The 21267-nt window shown below is 40.2% G+C and overlaps 1 protein-coding gene across 1 annotated transcript; it reads right to left on the reverse strand.

Moving 5' to 3' along the window:
- Positions 1-1556: 1556 nt before the first annotated feature.
- ALG5 (ALG5 dolichyl-phosphate beta-glucosyltransferase) lies at positions 1557-21262 on the reverse strand. The gene is made up of 10 exons (XM_052671034.1): positions 21147-21262; positions 20225-20396; positions 18736-18782; positions 18013-18081; positions 16928-17020; positions 15268-15381; positions 13140-13199; positions 10669-10820; positions 4055-4140; positions 1557-2829 (listed from the first exon to the last, which is right to left on the reverse strand). Exons 1-10 carry the CDS (start codon positions 21222-21224, stop codon positions 2717-2719), a joined length of 984 nt encoding a protein of 327 aa, XP_052526994.1. The 5' UTR covers positions 21225-21262; the 3' UTR covers positions 1557-2716.
- Between the last annotated feature and the right edge of the window lie 5 nt (positions 21263-21267).

Below are 21267 nucleotides of genomic sequence, written 5' to 3' on the forward strand. Positions count from 1 at the left end.
TCTTTTACTGAAGTTTGGTTTGTATAGTCTCCTGCATCTTTGTTAAAGATTCCATTGCTCCTTAATGCTGTTCAGAACTGGAGCAGACTGCAGTGACCAGGGCTGGAAGAATAACTGATACTGGCAGCCAGTTAAGGACTGGCACACAAAGATGAGATATAATTTGCCAAAGGATTTTGTGAAGGTTAAATAACAACAGAGAAACACTTAGAAAAGGATCCTGGGTTCCAGCCCAGACTCTGAATATTGCCGTATCCTATCCACAGTCCCAACTTGCTTTAAACCGTGAAATTTCTGTCCTAACCTTATTCTTGTGGAGGACTTGGCTTAGCGAACCACTTCAGCTTCCCCTTCCCTCATTAGCAAAGTTTCTTTTTCTGTCCTTAATTGATCTGTCTTCTTAGCCATTCCCTTGATCTTGTATTTTTTTGCTGAGTCCAATGCTGTTCCACCCCATTCCTCATGCAGTCTCAGTGCTCTGTCTCCCATTTCACTCACTGCCCTCCAATCTCAGTCCCAGATCAGCCTCCTTTTCAGCTTCTCCCCATGCTCTTTTTGTCCCAGTTTACTCTTCTTTTTTTTCATCCCAGTTCAACTTTATCCTCTCTGCAAGGGAATGTGTCAGGCTACACCTACACAAGTAACCTAAACTGTGCCAGGTGTCCCACAGCTGCCTACGTCTGTCACATGCTCTTAAAATATTTTTCAGGCCCACTTTGGCAATGAGTGGAGGCTCAGGACTACCTCCAACAGTGCGTGGATATGGCAAACCTGCTCTGAAAGGCAGCTGAGAAGGACACAGATGTTTGGCTGTGACCTGTGCATGCCTACAGACCTCAGAGACACTGAACAGATTCTGGACCATTTAGATATGAAGTGACCTTTATCCAGGGCTCAAATTTTCTGAGAAAATCTCCATTCCTCCCAGAAGAGAAATTTCTGCCAACAAGTCCCATTGTCCAATCCCCAGAAGCTCAAAAATGGTAAATCCAGCCTTACCTCTGCACCTCTGAGGTGGAAGATAAAGTTATTTTTGTTGGAATGACCTATGCACAGTTGTTAAAGGAGACAGCTCAATAGTGAGACTTACTGGAGAGTCTTATCTGCAAGGTTTTAAAAGATCTTTGTAGAAAATTAAAAAATAATATATATATATAAACTCATAAGCAGCACCCCTCTTTCCAAGCGTTGACATCCAATACAGAAGAATTTCTTGAAGAAGAGGTCACCAGATTTTTACAGATCTTGCAGAGAACAACGCATGACCTAAGTCTCATCGCTTGAAAAAGATGAACTATGTTGGTTAGATTTAAAAGAAATTCCCTTTTAAGGTAAGACACGAGGAACATTTTAGGAATCTACATTTGAGGGTGGGCTAGCAAGCTTAATTAATCACAGCCAGAGTTACAATGATCCAGGTTTGATCAGGGCAATCTCTCTCACCAAAACTGGGAAGCTGGCTTTTTACTTAAGTAGTGTCAGCAGTCAATCATGTGATCGGTTTTGCAGAAATGAGAGATGTATGTGAAATCAACAGGAGAATGAAATCTGCAAAATCAAAGATATTTCTGAGAATTTATTCCAGCAGTTTATTATACAGAAAACTGAGGTAACCCTTACAGAAGCAAAACTCAGTATTGCAGTATAGCACTGCAGAAGGAATAAGAAAAATCATCAGTTGAAAAGTATGTGAAAGCACAGATCATATACCCTTCATTCTTGAAATGTGTTTATATCTGTATTTGGCTTTGTTTGTTGGCAGTCCACAACTGTTCTGACAACACTAAAGCTGCGTACTGTAATAAGGTGTGGCTTTGTAAGAAAGACTCAAGGTCCTTCCACTCTCCTCTGATCACATTCAAAGAGTGAGAACTTCATATTGGCATGGCTAATGCACAGGCCCCCAAGTGTGGACTGGGTCTCATTTCTGCATTAGTTTTCCATACCCTTTTTACTACAGACTCAGAGATGCCAAGGACTACTAGCCTTGAGCCCACAGTATTAATTAGTATGCATGAACAAAACATTTATCAGTGACAACATTTTGAAATGAAATGTGCTTTCTCTTGGAACTTCTGCAGCTTGGAGGCGATCTGCAGTTTGATCTCAGACGAACTGTTTGAGCTTCAGACAGCTTTAGAACATTTGGAATGTCAAGAGACTACTGAAAGTTCTTAGAATAGCCTTATGAACATTGCTTTCCTAAATCAGTAAAACGCACTGTTTCCCATAACACTGAATCTAAACACACATTAGTGTGAATCAATTTTGATCATTCAAGTTGTAATATGGCCATATATTTCCAGGTATTACAGAGAAAAGTGGTTGTGGCCATTCACAGCCCAATATTGCACCTTGTAGAAAAGAGTGCCTCCTTTAATTTGTATAAATTTTACTAGTGTAAATTCTGAATGTACGACGAGACAAAGGCAGATATATTTATGTGAGTGAGTTTACATGACATGGTCACGCAACTATTTCATACAAGGAAGACCCAACAACCAGACAAGAAAATGTTCTTTGGAAATGCTTTCTCTTTACAAAACATTGTACAAATTCCTTGTTGAGAATCTTACAAAACACACACATGCTGCAAAAATGAAACATACAGCAGGAGCAATAAAGAATTACCTCAGCTTTCAACACCATTTCACTTGATTGAAACTGTTCTCATGTTCCATTAAGTATAATAATACATTTGAAAAATGTAAATAACCTAATTACATTTTCTTGTTTCAAGCTGCCAGGCACCAGTCATATATCGCAGTCGTATAAAAAGAAGATCCCTGCCCATCTGCAGCCAGCTCCAAAAGGGAACTAACTTAGAACCTGTGATTAATGAAGAAGAAAATCAGAAGGACATTGTTAGAAAAAATGAGGAATAGCCAAGCATAGTTTTACTAGTTGTGAACCTCTGCATTCTCAGCACGTTCAGCCTTAGTACACAGACTTTAATTTTAATTAAGGAATCTTACAAATACTGTAAAAATATGTATTAAAATGTATTGCCTTACAGCCATTACATTATACCATAAGCAGGGAGATACAGTTTGGAAGCAGCACAGTAGTTCACCATGTGCCACAGGATACACAGACTGCTTTGCAGTAGGGCTTTGTTCAAGTAAATAGGAACCTGAACACCAACAGTTAAGTAAAGGATTTCTGAGTGACTTTGTACAAGATGATCATCTCCTGCTCCCTTAAAGCAGTACGAGCGTGCCAATGTCCAGGCAATGTAAGGAATGCACATCATAGCTCCTCTTCCATCTCTGCTAACATTTATAGTAGATGCAATACACCTGAAACTGCACTGAAAGAAAACATTCTCTTTTAACAGTGAAGTTGGCTCAGGATGTTCTCTGCTTGCCTGCATCCTTTATCACCATCACAACTCATCACTCTTTTTGTTGTTCAGGGTTGTGCCAAGGAGAAAAGATTCAGGTTAAAAAACAAAAAAACATCAGAGCAAAAGAAAGGAAGGAAATGTGTTTGATAGGAGGAAAGCAAGGAAGTGGAAACAAGCAGTACCTCTTGGTACATATATGGAGCTACTCCTAGCACCCCAATAAGAGAGACCTCTGTACATATCTGAAAGAGTCAAACCAAATCTTAACAGAGGGTGCTCTAAAGAAGGTCTTGATAGGTAGGATGAGAATTTTGGAAGAAAAGACACAGAAGAACAGAGCTGAATAAATAAAAAATGACAGTTAGGCTTTCTGCATAGCATTTTACAAGAGCAACATTTTTATTATCACATTATAGCAAGAGGATGTGCTGAAGTAGTGCTTCACCACTACTTCGGTAGCCCTAGCAGTATAATTACCTGCTTTGTCTCCAGTGAGAGTTTCTCTCCCTTGCCCTCTGTTCACCTGTTCTTCCTGTGTCTGTATTACCCTGCCATGACAGAATCTGCAAGGATTCTGAATTTGTATGGAAAGAAGGCTGCGCGCTATCAAAATTGGATAAAATATGATTCACTTTGAGCAAATCCTCAGCTATTTTATTCTGGATTGATACTTAAGGAATCTTAACAAAAAAGAAAGTGCTTCCTTACCTTCAATTTCAGTCCAGTTGACAGCAACTTCTGCTATAGGTATTCTCAAGTGCTGAGCTATATAAAGGAGCTCCACATCAAACGCCCTGCAATAGAACAGCAAATAGCAAATTCAGTGATATTTATTTCCAGGAGGAATATGGTGGCATTGTAAATTTAAAAGAGGTTGGTATTCAGTTACAAAATTGATACCAATTCTCTACAGATCCAATGTACATGAAAGGAAAACAAATTTCCTGACTGAATGACTAAGAAAACAGCCAACATACAGATAACAACACTTCACTGCACTCTGTTTCTGAAGGTGTATTTCATGCTGTGTCCACACCACTGCTCACTTTCCATTCTGTCACAATCATGATTTAGAAAATTTTGAAGACCAAGGAGTCGAACGGGCAATGTCAATCTGCAATAGCAGAGCCCAGTGACCATTTAATGTGCACCTCCAAAACCCTCTTGAGACTGGTCTTTTTCTTTGCTGGCAAGATTGTCTGCAGGCTGTGCAACAGAATGAATCTGGGAGGAGATCCTACCCTAATTCAGTTGCCCTCCACCCAGTTTGTTCAAAACATGCTTTAATCCTCTTTGTTCTCTGCGTAGAAAATTGTGCATTTCTTTCTTGCAAGTGAATGCTTAGGTAGGACCTCTGAATCAAGGCTTCTGGTGTTGTTTGAATTCAAGGTATTAGTAACCTCATTTGACACTACAGCTGTGGGACAGAAAGATGCAAGCAAGCAAAAAGGCATATTGAAGGTGTTGGCCAGCCACATTCAGGCATCACTTCCTTGTACTATTAATGAATGCAACAATAGGAGTGACTTTAAAACATGTTCTCAGGTGTGACACATGTGTATGCTCCATTGAAGTACAGACCGCAGCACGCTGCCTGAAGCTGAGGTCATTCTCACACACACATCAACCTGGACTTGCTCTGTACGTGTGTGTGAAGCAACCACTGACACAGCACAGCAGTAAAACATGCAGAGGTGGTATAAACAGAAGTTATCAACAGAGACTACAGTTATTCTGTTGAGAGGCTTTAGAAACGGTCTGTAAATCTGATTTTGATTAGAACACAGGCCTTTTAATTGCCATGAAAACAGTTACAGGAATAAATTGATGTTTTTTCCTCCTGTCAACTTAATCTGAGCCAAGCAGCCTTGACACTTTACTGTTGTTTTTTTTTTAAATTAGGGTTGAATATTATTTTATTAATTATACCATAGTCTCTTACTGAAATCGTATTATTTGGCATTTTGCTGACATTTTACATTTGTAAGCCAAAAAAAAACATGTATTCACCTCTGGATGTTTATGAGTCATGTGTATTAACAGTAAATCTAATTTTGTAATATTTACTACTTAACTGACTAAAAAACTTAAGAGACAGAATAATTGTCTGATGAATTATACCATATGAACTGTTCTAAAAATATTACTCCATAAAGTATTAGCCCAGCAAACTAATGGTGATTTGCAACAATTCCTATGGACAACCAATTACCCGAATGTCAGCAATATACATCAGAGCACAGCAACATTAAATAGTTTGGAGAACTACTGTGCTCAAAGTAAAAGACTAAAAGGATGGGAATTAATCAGGTTGAACACTAACATTGTTACATGTGGTTGCCATTAGTGCAGCAGTGAACATATCCTGAAATATACAAAATGCAATTCAAGTCTGGAAGGAGAACGACTTCTGTCGTACACTGCCTGCGTACAATTCTTCCTCTGCTCCCCACGACCTTTTCATAGAATCAGGGAATCACAAGGTTGGAAACGACCTGCAAGATCATCTAGTCCAACCATCCTCCCATCACCAATGCTACCATGACTCCACCACCTCCCTGGGCAGCCATTCCGGTGCCTGACCACTCTGAGAGAAATTGTTCTTCCTTATGTCTAACCTAAACCTCCTCTGGTACAACTTGCGGCCATTTCCTCAGGTCCTGTTTGCTGCCTGGGAGAAGAGGCCCCACCAGTGCTGAGTACAGATGCATGCTACAATAATTAATGAGGGAACATAGCTTGCAGTATATTCCATACGTGATAATATGACCCTCACACTGCAGAGCACCAAATCCAGGTGGTACACAGTTTTAGGACGTAAGTGTGGGTATTTTAGCTGGAGCCAACTCCAGAGATCAAAGCAGTGCCAGTGGATGAGTTGGTGAATGCAATACATGTGTTTTGACATGAAGCAGCACGTCAGCCATTTGCAATTAGCTACTGCGTGACAGAAGCACTGCTAGGAATTGCAGGGTATTATTCACATCATACACTTCAGAGGATCCTGCTGCAGAGAGTGGAAGTAAGAGCCTCTGGGCAGGGGAACACAGGGTACCTGAGTGTGGCTCTAGCTTGAATAAGTTCCTAGAAAAGCTTAACACTGCCTTGATCACATAGGAACTTCAGCCTCTAATTTAAGTACCTCAAGTTAGACATCCAAAAATATATGGTGTGAAGCTTGCCTACCTATTTCTAATAGTGGCTCCATTATGTGTTAATTAACACAAACATGAAGTACAAAATACTGGACAACTTTTCCATGTGGCTCTACTTACACTACATGCTTTTGTCTAAGTTACGACGATGCTGGCTTAAACTTGATGTAACACAAAGCTGCTGGGTGCCCAACTGAAATTAAATCCCTTTTAAACTGAACTTGTTTCAGCTTGTAAAGTACTATGAGGGCTGCTCCAAAAGTAATGCCTTCTGCTTTATTATGTCATCCCACAATTTCAGAGGTGGATGGTGGTGGTATAGCAGTAGAACCTTTCCACCAATAACCACATTATATTTTGTTGCTGTGTAACAGACAGAAGCAGAGGGGCAGTCTGGCTTCTAAAGTGGAACTGTGCCTGAAGCAAAGGTGTTTTGAATTCCTCCATGTGGAAAACATGGCACCCATTTGACATTCAGTAACACTTGCTGAACTCCCATGGAGACAAAACAGTGGATGTGAGCACAGGGAGGCAGTGGGTGGTGTGCTTCAGCAGGTCACATGCAGGCTCTTGTTCACTGCAGGTGAAAATGCATTGCTAACAGGGGTGACTATATTGAAAAATAGTGTTTTGTAGCTGAGAATTTTCTCTATCAAACAGCATTCTTGTACTCTTTCTATCTGTTACAGTTTCCATGAAAATAAATGAGACATGACTTTTGGAGCAACTGACATATCCTGAGAATTTAATAGTTATTTTGAAATTGCCATTAGGCTCTTTTTTGCTTGTCTAATATTAAATATATCAAATATCCAACATTTGGCCTTCTGTTATATCATTATGACTGAAATTTATAACTTTTCTTTGATATCATGTTGTTCTAGTGAACTCTTAACAGGGCAGATGCAACTTTCAGTGGCCAAAGAATGAAATATGGTGACAAGCTCCAGCTGTAACGAGGCTTTTGAAAGCCCGTGTGCACCTGCCAGGATCAGAATATTTTAATTCTACAAGACAAAACAGAGATAGTTTTAACAGCAAAATATTTTTGTGTTGATTTTGGAGATGAGAAGGCTCTGAGAAGACCTCATTGTGGCCTTCCAGTACTTGAAGGGAGCACATAAACAGGAGAGGGAACAGCCACTTACAAGGCTGGATAGTGATAGGGGGAATGGTTTTAAACTGAGACACGGGAGGTTTAGATTAGATTAGGAGGAAGTTTTTCACCCAGAGGGTGGTGATGCACTGGAACAGGTTGCCCAAGGAGGCTGTGGATGCCCCATCCCTGCAGGCATTCAAGGCCAGGCTGGATGTGGCTCTGGGCAGCCTGGTCTGCTGGTTGGTGACCCTGCACATAGCAGGGGGTTGAAACTGGATGAGCATTGTGGTCCTTTTCAATCCAGGCCATTCTATGATTAGACATTCATAAACAATTCTACTTGTCCTGCACAAAAACAGGAAAAAACAATTCATTCCACTGCTTGTGTTGGCCTATGATGCCAAAGCAGTGGAAAAATATCCCTGTAACAAATATTTATATGTTTTTCTAAGCAATACTTACTTATTTTCCTGTAATTTTTAGAAATTCACATTTACAACTTAGTGATAGAAGAAACAATCATGGGATGTCTTTTAAGCTGAACATGTGAGTTTTAAATGTGAAAAAAAGTGGCTTGTTCAGTGCACACAGCAATTTTTATAGACTAAAATAATACAATTTGTTCTATCAATTTTACTCTACAAACATTTTAAGCTAACCAATCTATCTAACCAGTGATCTGCTAAGTTGCTTAATATCATTACAAATTGCTGCTTTACAAAATGTCAATCAAGCCAGGGCATGAACTACGCTCTGAATTTCCACTCATTTTATCAATATGCCAGGTAGAAAAGTAACTGCTGCCACGTCTAGTTCTTCTGGGTGAGGAAACAAATATTCTGCCTGGAACAATTGTTATGATTTTTCTGTAGTCAGAAGAAAAAGAAAAAAAATCAATGATCAAATTTTGCACAGAAAAATTCTGTCAGTTAGGCAATCTAATTTTCCAGTTTTCTTCCTGTGCATTACAATTTCACATAAAAATTACACTTCCCCAGCACAGACTGGATGCAGAAACGGAGCTTCTTTTGGGGTCTGAAAGTGAGTAATTCCAACTGTCATCATTTTGTTTTTAAAATACCTCTTTTAATTTTCTTTTAAGTCTTAATTTAAAAAATGTGCTCCATCCATTTCTGAAAAATAGATTAGTGCTGTAATCAGATTCAGAACCTAAAACACGAAGCATATGCTCTCTGTTCAAAAGGTTGCTCTTATTTCAAACTAATGTCAAAGCTTTGCTATGTAGAAAGTAAATTTCAAGAATGTTTGGGTTTTGTTCGTGTATATACAGCCAGCTCTCTGAGGAACAGTTACACCAAAAAGTAAATAAGAACATTAACGGGAAAAGAAAAACTTGCTTAGGATCTGAGCGTGACTTTTTAGTATCAAAAATATAAACAATATCCAGTATCTATTAATTTTATGCTTTCTAAACTTCAGCATAATAAAATATTCTGGGAAGTCTCTCAGCCTCTCTTAAAAAACTGTTGTATGATTCTCATCCCCCTGAAGATAAAAACATTATCTTTCTCTGTATATTTCAGTTTGCTTTTAAGATTTCATAAAAATAAGCATCTATAAATCAAACTCTGCACAGCAAGATGATAACTGGGATTTCAGTTTTCTAGGGTTTTCAACATTAAAGAGATGATATTTAAGTCAGTGTAGGCTGGAAGAGAAGCATGATAAAACCAAAAAAAAACCCTGGACTTCTCAGCAACTACTGCTTTATTTCCACTACAGCTGAAATTGAGTTATTTCCCTCTCTTTAAAGTAATCTTAGAAACTGCCAAAACCAGACAGAGGATCATATAAAGGAAGATCTTGATGCAGTGCCTCATTGCTCCCCACTCCCACTTTCGTCTACAGAAAGTGAATATGGAAACGCAAGGCTGCACGGTATAGATGGTGTTAATGAAATATTAAAAGCACCGTAAGTATTTAATTGTGGTCTTTCTGATAATAATACAAGTATGGAAACTTACTTAACAGTCTTTTGTTCTCTCTGACCTAGCAGCTGGATAGCTATGTTGCTTACATGGACATATCTATTGCCAGAACATGAGACGTTCAGCTTCCAAGAATGCAACTGTGCTCCTAACGCTGCTTAAGTGAGGTATGTTATCATCCTGCTGAGAGACACACAGACAAAACCTGTATTATTTACTGGGTAAGTACTGCTCTGCGTTTGATAACATCCAGCACTTCAGTGCAGCCTCCGACTACTCAGCGCTAATTTAACACTTGTGCTGTCTGCTGTACAGACATTTTTGGATTCATTTAGCAAAAGGGAAGAATTGTCTTGGCTTTTAGTCTATTAAGACCACTGACATTGCCTATATGGACCAGAAACTGAGCTGCCTTAGATACAAGTTTGGGTTAGTAGTCCAAATGGCTTTTACTGAATGGTTTTATCCTTCGGATGCAATTCAGGCACAGGCCTCTGACACAGTTTGTTCCTACATATTACTACACTGAGCAGAATGTACCCTGCTGAACTTCAGCCACCTACAGTAGAGATAACTCCTGTACTAGTTGTCCAGGGTCTTTCTGTAGTTGATGGCAGGAAATGAGACTTGTTGGCCATGCTTCACTTGGCATACTTTAGAGCCCTGCATTAGGATGAAATTAATTACATCCTGAAATTATCCCTTCTTCTGTCACCCAAGAGGACAAGCAGAAACATTCTAGATGTTATGGAAGGAAATCTTTGCATGTGCATATTTATATTCTGAATAAAAAGCTTATGAATTCAGGGCAGGGATTATCAGACAACTGATTTTATAGGCATTTTATATTAACATCAAGAGTAAATGTATGTTGGTGTTTAGTTTAAATATTATCATAGAATGCCTTGGACTGGAAGGGACCTCAAGGATCATCCAGTTCCAAACCCCCTGCCACAGGCAGGGCCACCAACTTCCAGATCTGGTACTAGACCAGGCTGCCCAGGGACCCATCCAACCTGGTCTTGAACACACTGTTTCACAGTGGTTGCAATGCTGAAATTACTTTTCCAAAATCATGCTAATCAAGAAAGAAAAGCAACAACAACAAAGAAAATTTACCAGCGTTCTACGTGGAGGGTTGAGAATGTCCGCAATGCAGCTTCTCTGGTTAGAAGTTTAAATCCACACTGTGTATCCCTGATCTTTTTGACACAGAGAAACCACACAAGGAAATGGAAGCCGTACATCAGGAGAGTTCGAAAGTAAGAGCGCTGTGAACAAAAGGGAAGAAGTTAGATGGTTTCCTTTAGATGATGAGCGCAGCGTTTAAACAGAGCTGGCTCTCAGGACAAGAGCCCTATTTCAAGACAGTTTTCAAAGTTCATAAACTATTTTCATCAGTGCAGGAAACAAACCAGAACTTTCCAGTTGTTACAATGAAACAAAATTATAGCAGAAAAGGAGAGACTTGCCAGTCAAGTCCATGATTAGGATACTCACAGACTTTTAACATCTCTATGTTCTTGTTGCTGTTTTCCCTAATCCGTGGCAGCTTTTCTGGACTGTACCATATTACATGCAGCAGAAGCCCAAACCTGGATTTCAACTCAAGATTGCGAGTCTGTGATTCTCCCAGTCTACTCTTTGGTTACATTTGTGCTCTTGACATCATGTCATGTGGATATGTTTGTCAGTGGAATCCAGAGGCTGATTCTGTGTTTGCAGAATCACTGCCAGTCTTGTATTTGAGGCAGCTCCTAAACAACTGCAGCTCAGATCCATCACTTCTGAACTCAATCCTGAATTTGGTGAATTAAGTTGAATTTAAGATGATTGTATCTAAGACCATGAGCTAAATACCACGCAAAAAGGAGACAGCAATTTAACTGTTAAACATCTCCGGGTGATAAGAGATGCCTTGAAAGCAAATAATTTCAAACCTTAATTGCAAAATGAGATGATGTTCAGCTTACTATATAACAGCCTTTGGCTTAAGGAAATTCACAGCTCTAAAAAAGTGCTCTAGCCCCAGGTTAATGGTGGATCTGGTGTGGATTCTTCAGTATTCCGGTGAAGGTGAGCTACTGTGTGACAGGGAACACAAGGCTACTTGTGCATGACTGTCATTCATTAACACCACACACCATCAAAAGTAAGAAAGGGGGAGAAACTGAAAACAAAGAAGGAATACTCTCATCTGCAAACTGTATTTCTGCAGTTTGCACCCAGTCACTTAGTAAGATCCCTCAAAGATGATAAGAAATATGAATGCACTGAAGAAAACGCAGGTATACTCTGTGTTTCCACACAGCATGAAGGATTTTTGTGGCCTACAGTTTATCAGCTACATGGCCTACACCCAGCCCTATGGAGACAACGTTGTTACAAAAGCCCCAGGACTCATTGGCTGTACAGTTAACAAGTACCAGCAAATGGTACTCAGTCACACCAGCACGTGAATTCAACGTCAAAGATTTATCCCCATTTCTGAACATTATGTGAGCTTTCTTTTTGTTTGTTTGAGGATATTAACATATACCCACAAGTATTTACAGGAATTCTTCCCAGAGAGCTGTTCAAATACCATCTGATAAACCAGAAAAAAAAAAACACCTGAATGTCTACCAGAGGCTGAGCATTACCAACACAACTTCTTTTGGTCTTCCGTAACTATTTGATAATTCACATACTCATATATTATATATGAGAATATTTTCAACATCATTCAACATATTTAACATCAGTATTAAAAAAGCTCATTCTTGAGAACATTCAAAATGATGAACACATCCAACGATGCTGGAAAAATTAGTCCAGCAACATGTCTGTTGCAATACAAGTTCAATGCCTGCATTTTGTCAACTACTGACTGCCAAGACATCAGAAAACCAGATGCAAGATAAGACCGTGCCTATGCAGCACTGTTTATTCCACAAGAGCCACGGACTGAACAGTACCCATCTGTGTGTTCAAAACTCAAAAATTTCACTATGAGTAATACAGAAAAATTACAGTACTTTCCCACTGATTAAGACACCCTTCAAACAGCTTAGTGCTAATTATCCCTAACTCATTTTGAGCAGATCTCAAGATTTGTAGATCAATAAGATCCTGCACTGGAAGAGAATCAATAAAAATGAGCTCATCAGTCGCCCTGCACTCCAGCACCAGTACTGGCAGAAGATGTACATTCACACAGACTACTCCTGTAGAAGCTTTAACTCATCAGTCACAAAACGTTGCCTTCTACAGACTTGCCTCTAAAACTTCAGCTCCTAATAACAGCAAACTTAAATGGTCTCTAGCTATTAATTGTCAGGAATTTAAATTCTGCTTCTAAGATGCTCTCAACTAGGAAAATGAAATCCTTCAACTGGAACACTAACTGAAACCAGTTCCAAATTGGTGGTGCCTGACACGCAGAACGCATCCTTTGTAATGTGATGGAGCACAAGATCCATTCACAGCATTTCTTATTTTTTAAGCTCCCACTCTCTTACAGATGTTTATTTAACTGTAAAATCTGTATAACAGGATCAAATAAAGGCAATATTTTGAGTAACAGTATACAGGAGGAATGGGAAACAAACCTTTGCTATTGAGTCCTTTTCCAGATGAGCTCTAGAACCACAGGAAATAGCCATCTGGTTCTGCACAAGAATACACATTAAAGACTTATTAGTTAAACTATCATTTTCCGAGTCACTGGAATCTCCTGACTCTATATGAAACCTTTAAGAGTGATAAGGACCACACGATAAAAACTTCAAAGCCATACACTTTTCTGCTTTCTGTAGCTACACTTTATCTACTGTTGGTTTCCAAGGTTAAAATAAATCTCTTCTACAGTTAACAGATGATCTAAAGGCTAATACACTTCATATATAGTGCATACAAGTTGCTGCAGTTTATTCATACCTATCAACTATAAACAATTTAGTTTACATTGTTCCTCTCAAGTACAAATACAATAAAAGTGCAAGGTACTGCACCTGGGTGGGGGTAATCCCAAGCACAGACACAATTTGGGTGGAGAATGGCTTGAGAGCAGCCCTGAGGAGAAGGATTTGGGAGTACTGGTTGATGGAAGACTCAACATGAGCCAGCAGTGTGATCTTGCAGCTCAGAAGATCAATCATATTCTGGGTTACATCAAGAGAAGCATGACCAGTAGGTCGAGGGAGGTGATTCTGTTCCTCTATTCCACTCTTGTGAGACCCCGGCTGGAGTACTGCATCCAGCTCTGGGGCTGCCAGCACAAGAAGGACATGGAGCTGTTGGAGTGGGTCTAGAGGGCTGCAAAGATGATCAGAGGGCTGGAGCACCTCTTATGAGGACAGGCTAAGAGCTGAGGCTCTTCAGCCTAGAGAAGAGAAGGCACTGAGGAAACCTTATAGTGGCTTTCCAGTACCTGAAAGGAGCCTACAGGAAAGCTGGGGAGGGACTTTAAATAAGAGCATGTAGCAACAGGACAAGGGGAAATAGTTTTAAACTGGAAGAGGGCAGATTGAAACTAGATATTAGGAAGAAATTATTTATTGTGAGGATGGTGAGACACTGGCACAGTTCCCCAGCAAAGCTGTGGATGCCTCCTCCCTGGAAGCATTCAAGGCCAGGCTGGATGGGGCTTTTAGCAACCTGGTCTAGAGGGAGGTGTCCCAGCCAACAGCAGGGGTTTGGAACTAGATGATCTTAAAGGTCCCTTCTAACTCAAACCATTCTATGAAATGTAGTGAGCAGCACTGATAAACATTTAGCATCACAAGGCACCTCAAGTTATATGTTTTCCCTTTAATTTGCATTGTGAAAAGGATAACAATACTTGTTCCATGGAAGCACCTTCAAATAAATTAATTACCATGGTATCACTCACAAATATAATCTCAAACTAAACCAAAAGAGGCAATCAAAACAGAATTTTTACATTTATTCTCAGACGACTCCTATAAAACTCCCAAACCTGCTGTATTTGATCATGGGATTGACGCTGGAGACCCAGCAGCAGCCGTGGTAGTGAGCAGCATGAGAGAAACACTGCCACCCGGCGGCCCCTGCATGCTTACACCCACAGATGGACAGTGGGAGCTGCCACCTGTCGCACAGATGCAGCCAGAAGAGCTCCCACTGGCAAGCTGAGCACCACTTCTTGCTTTTTGGGAACCTCACCAGACATATATACCTCTGTTTTGGGTTAAGCACTGGGCTAAAACCTCAGTTCTTTCAGGTCACGGCAAGACAATGGCTATCCAGGGAGGAGATCTTGTTTCACAGTTTTTGAATTTATATTTATAATAAAAGGCATTCCAAATGCCTTCATTAAACTAATAACTCTGAAAAAGAGTTAAAAAATAGGGTGAAATTAAGATGCGTCCTTAGCTATACAAGATGACATCAGATAAGAATAAAATACTACAATTACTAAGCAAAATAAAGGTTATTTAAGTGAGTAGGAACACATGCTTTTTATAGTGACTGTAACAACTTCACACCAAGAATGATGAGTAGAACACAACGTGCTGCATATTTCATAGGCACAGGGAATGCAAAGGAGCCCCATGCAAGCTACCTCCTGACAGCCCATTCTCACAACTTCAAAGCATAACATTCAGACTTACAGCTAGAACTTCATTCAGCTGGACTCCAAACAACTCAAAGTGAATTACAAGAATCCACCTGTATGTGTATGTATTAAACTGAAAAAACAGAATTTATACTCACAGGCCACGGTTGGAGATTTGTAAGACCTTCTTCCACTTTTTCAATATCTGCAAATTTTGTAGCTCCATCTGCATCAGCCATAAGAATTTTCTTCCCCCGAGAACTAAGAACACCCTGCAATCAAAACAGTCAAGAAAAGTCTACACCTCCCAATTCAGTGTTTGCATTTATGTTGCAGTAACATCTAGAAACTTCACGTACTGCACACCATCCCGTAACGACAGACAATGCATGAAAATGGGACCTTAAGGATCCCTCTTATCTACAGAAGGTTACAGGCTAAAAGCTTTACAACTAAAATCGTGAGACACATTGCTACAGTCAGCTACAACAGGGGAACACAGAGCAGTAATTAGTGGTTACCAGTGCACTGGACAGCTTTCCTTTGTCATCTGAGCTATGGAAAGGAGGATGCAGTGCTATATGTTCTTCTAACTTACTTTCAAAAGAATTCAAGAGATAATCTCAAATTAGTTCTGAGAAGTGTCACTGCAAAATATCCATGATGCAGCAGGTTTTGTAGCCTATTTTGACACATCCTTGACAATGAGATCTTTGATGCTTATTGAAGGGCAAGAAAAACAGGAGAGGGTTTGCCAAATGTATTGTCACAAACGTGCATGTGGGACTTAAATAATGAAAGGACCCCACTCAACACTCTGAACAGCAAAACTGTATCACATACACAATCAGCCTCCTTCTGGAATAACTAAAAAAATAACTCAATGACTCAACATCATGATTTCTCCATTTGCTATATATAAAATACTAATGTTCCCTAAAAAACAAAAATACCCCAAACTGGACGTGATAAAGATACAGCTTAAAATTTGCATACATGGTATGCATGAGTAAAAGTGTTTGTTGAATCATAACTAACTTGACATTTTACAGTTTCTCATTAGGCTAATAAAGGCTCTGATGGCTCACAAATGATACCATCCTTTTCCATATGAGTACAGTGTCATTTATCCTAGGAAAAAAGTGTTCCCCCAAATGTGTAGCAGCTATTTTATGTTTAAGGATAGGGTGATTTTATGACAAGATCTATGTGCAAGTATTAGTATGTGGAAGCACAAATTCTTCCTCTTCTACTATGAAATACAGGTGATAAGCAGTGGGCTTAAAGTACAAACTTCACTGTGCTTTTTTTTAAAAAAAAATAAAAAGAATGATCATAGAATCATAGAATGGCCTGGGTTGAAAAGGACCACAATGATCATCTCGTTTCAACCCTCCTGCTATGTGCAGTGTCACCAACCACCAGACCAGGCTGCCCAGAGCCCCATCCAGCCTGGCCTTGAGTGCCTCCAGGGATGGGGCATCCACAGCCTCCATGAGCAACCCAGAAAACAATACTTGCAAACTTTGTATTTCCTCTATAAAATCTGTGAGGGTATTTTTGTTGTTGTTTTCTTTTTCTCCTCACACTGCAAAGTCATTTCTGAACAGAACAAGAATATGAACATTACATTCCCAGAATCTAAAATAAGTTAATTTTGTAAAGAGTTTTTGCTTCAGTTCATGGAATTTGTATTCAGCTTTCTAGGAGTCATTTTGTTACTATACTGAATTCAAAACGTGTATCAGCACGGCTGTATTTCCTGCATATTTGGGTACAGGAAGTTCAGACAGAGAAGGAGATGAAAGTATCAATTACCATCCTGACTGCTCCTCCTTTCCCTCGATTTTTTACCAAAGAAAGCACTCGCACTTTGTCGCTTCCGTATTTCTCGCAGTATTTCATTGCAACCTGAGAGACATACAAAAAGAACAGCATAAAACAGAAAAAAGACTCAAGGTAGAAGTTTACCATTGCTCACCCTTTCCTTTTTTTCATTTAATAGCACAGAGCTATAATCACTTCAGTCTCAACAAATACACTGCCAGTGTTTGCTGGAGTCTGTTTGGGAAAATAAGTAGTTCACAGTCAACACAAGAAGAGTGAAGGAGGTATTCATATTCAGGAAGCACAGGATATTCCTCCAAGCAATTCTAAACCCCATTCACTGAAGACCAGGAGACTCCCAGTCCTAATATAATTTATAGCACACTGTTTCAGACTTTTATACTAACACAAACATTCAAAAGTAAAATAATTTTCTACTACTACTACCTACTTCTCACTTGTCTTGCTGCTCTCTGTGGTCTTAAACAAAAATTCAGTGATGTAAAATCCCATTCACACTGCAGAGATGTGCAGGTTTTGTTCCATGCTACGGGGGAAAGAAAGCATGAGCTTTTCCCTCTCATCTTCTCTAAGAGTTGTTGCAAGTCAACATTCATCGAAGCACAAGAACACAGAACTGGGTGGGAAACACTTCTACTGCCATTGGGGTTTTTAAATGAACAACATCATGAAAGATAAGGCAAAGAGACAGACAAAATGTCAGCTCTCCTGTCAATCACAGCATGAACCAGGTACTTTAAAAGGCGTCTTGTGCTTCCTCAAGATCACATGCACATCACTTTGCAGGTGAAGAATACGTTAGAAGCTGTTAACTGAAGCTAGGATTAGAACTTCTAGAGTTCCAGCTGCAGGAAAGACAATTAAGAGTAATAAGCATTTGAAAAATAATTATATGTGTATGTTTATGTATATGTGATATTCATACTGCATGTAGGACCATAACAGAAAACGTTCAGAAATATGAATTTGAATCAATTACTTCAAGTGCCAAAATACATCATTATTATATTTCACAACTGCAATATCAAAACTCATACCTCTGATTGTTTCCTTACCTCTGTGGTCCGATCTTTACTACCATCATCAACCACTATTACTTCATAAGTGAAGGAAGGGTCTCGTTTCTTAAAAAGAAGAACACAAATAGTGCACTGCATGCCATTTCTGAAGTTCACAGCAGGCCTTTTAAGCATCAGCATTCTTTGTGTCTGGCAGTTTTCAGCTCATTTCCATGTGCAGACAGGCTCCAATATTATGCAGTAAATCTGCTAACATAGTTACTTTATTGAAATAATTTTGCCATATTTGATGCCTCTTCCATTACATTGGTTGCCATATTTTTCCTCAACTACTATTTAGAACTGAAAAATCAATCAAATTCATAAAACACGAAAGCCCAAAGCAACATTACTGCTAAAACAGATAAACAAAACCAAACACCTTCTTAACTCAAATAAGCAACCCTGAAGAAGAACAAATGTTTAAAAACTGGTTGGGACCAACCAATATGTAGTTTAGAATGTTAAATGTATTGTTTATCCTCATCTCTGTCTTGGAGAAATCATACATCATACAGTAGCACATTCAATTTAATTAAATAAAGAAAATAGTCTTACAGCATACTATTCAAAAGAAAGTGAACTGATAAGACATGTTTCACTTCCAAGAGGCTGTTATACTGCTTTGACATACACCAAAATAACAAAGTTAATAGATCACATCCTTCTTATACATAACACATAGAAAGACAGCATTTTTTGAATGCAAAATTAAAATACCTGTCTTTTTTCTAGATAATCCAAAGCTTCATCCATCATAAGAGGCACTAGAGGGGAAAAAAAAAAAAAAATCAGTAGATTATAACAGGCTGAACAACAAAGGCACCAAAAAGCATCAGCACAACCAAGCTGACCACAACCAGAAGGGGAACATGAGTGAATTGCCTCAACCATACAACACTAGTGAACAAGTTCAGGACCTGCGATTCAAAGCCCTGTCCTTTCTGAATGCAGAAAAGGCAATGAAAAAAATCATACATGCAGGACAACATAAAATCATTTCTTTTAAAGATAAGAACCAACATTCCATTTTGAATTAGGTAATGATATCAAGTACTAAAAAAATAAATAAATAAAAGAAATTCTCCAAGACAGATCCTATAAATCAGCACTGATTTCTCCTGTTCGAGCAAAGCGACAAAGATCAAGAGAAGTTCCCAATGACAGTCAGTATTATGTCCTCTCTTACTAAGGCTGTTAGCCACGATGATGCCAAAGAGTAGGCACTGATTTATCTGCATGTTAGAAAAATATTCAGCCTCATGGCTGCCTTTGGTTCAAGTGATTATTCTGCCTCCAAAGAGAGAGATAACTAAGTGAAAAGCACAGGGAACATGTGAAGTCTTTGCTTATTGGAAGTATGTATGGAGAAGCAGGACTGAGGAATGCACTCTTCTCTAGAAAGGGTCAAGTTCTTTACTATGAAAGTAGTGAGGTACTGGAACAGGTTGCCCAAAGAAGTTGTGGATGCCCTGTCCCCAGAGGTGTTTGAGGCCAAGTTGGATGGGGCCCTGGGCAGCCTGGTCTAGTATTGAATGGGGAGGTTGGTGGCCCTGCCTGTGGCAGGGGGGTTGGAGATTCATGATCCTTGAGGTCCCTTCCAATCCTGGCCATTCTGTGACTCTGTGAAAGGGTCAGGTGTACCTCCTGCCCATGTCTCTCTCAGTGGAATCCTGAACAGCTCACTACTTTCACTCACCAAGAACAGGAATAACGTCAGCTACCACACATCAACAAGTACAGCTCTAGAGCTTAATGATTTCTATCAGATAGGAAAGCACTCACTTTTTAGTATTTTGTCCTCATAAATAAGGCCACACCAAACAGCAGAATGAGAGACAAGAGATCACCCTTTTCCTTGCTTGTCTGAGACTGCAGCTGTTGCTTACAGAGTAGGAAGCTCTCTAATTTCAGAAGTCTGTTTCTGCATCTTGCCTTATAGCAACTACTGGGGCAGTAAGCAGCCTTCTGCTGCAATTTATTAAAATAAAGCAGATTGCTACAAGTGCCCCATGCTATTTTTAGCATAAGAAATCAAATTACACAATGTTTTAATTTTGAAACTCAACCTAGTTGGTCAGTTTTCTGGAAACTACATACAGGCCCATTAAAGACTACCACCACCAGAAAGAAAACCTCTGCATTATCACAGTCACAACAGACTTCACTTTTTTTTTTTTTTTTTTCCTCAAAACAAGACAAATCTTACACCGGTCTTCCTCGTTGTAAGAAGGCACAACTACAGAGAGTTCCTTTGTAGGGGGGTCATGGATACTCGGTACAGGTTCTTTCCTGCCTTCAGCACAGATGAAGAATTTTTCTTCAGCGTGTCGGTGGAGGGTTGGCATTTTTACTGCGGTTACGTGAGCAATTATACAGACCTGTAATGAAAAAGAAGAGAAAACCTTTGAGCTCTGTTTATAGAATCATAGAATAGAATCATAGAACGTCCTGGGTTGAAAAGGACCACAATGATCATCCAGTTTCAACCCCCTGCTATGTGCAGGGTTGCCAACCACCAGACCAGGCTGCCCAGAGCCACATCCAGCCTGGCCTTGAATGCCTCCAGGGATGGGGCATCCACAGCCTCCTTGGGCAACCTGTTCCAGTGCGTCACCACCCTCTGGGTGAAAAACTTCCTCCTAAGTTTACCTACCAGCACCCTGTTAAAGATTTATCTAACTGCTGAATGCACTACAAGGGGCAACCAAAGACATAACAAGACAGAGCAACAGTAGTGCATTTTATCACTGAGCTGTAGAGTGCTTGGGTTGAATCCAGGCCAACCTCCTGCAACGACCAGCCAGGTCAAGGTGCTCAGAGTTTGCACCAGCCCGAGCAAGGATGCTTCCAAGAATAGGAATCCACCACCTCTCTGGTATCCTGTTCCAGTGCACAGCCTGCAACAGAGGGCCAGAACCCTCTCGTGTAGTGGCTGCCACTACATTGCACGGTTCACCAGTCCTGGCCACAGAGGCGGGTTTTCCCACAGGCGCGGTGAGAACCCCTTTTCTCCAACGCACCCCGGACGAATACAGCCAGCGGGAGCCCCAGCCAGCGGGAGCCCCAGCCAGCGGGAGCCCCAGCCCCGAGCGGCCCTCGCCCCCACGCGGGATGCCCACAGCTCTCACCAGGAGCAGGAGGAGGGCGGCCAGGACCGCCAGCACCGCGCCGAGCTCGGGCAGGGACAGGGGCAGCGGCAACGCCATACCCGGGGGGGCGGCAAGGAGCCGCTGCTCCAGCGATGCGGAA

This window comes from Tympanuchus pallidicinctus, unplaced genomic scaffold (assembly GCF_026119805.1).
Source record: "Tympanuchus pallidicinctus isolate F22 unplaced genomic scaffold, pur_lepc_1.0 scaffold11, whole genome shotgun sequence".
Classification (NCBI taxonomy): Eukaryota; Metazoa; Chordata; class Aves; order Galliformes; family Phasianidae; genus Tympanuchus; species Tympanuchus pallidicinctus.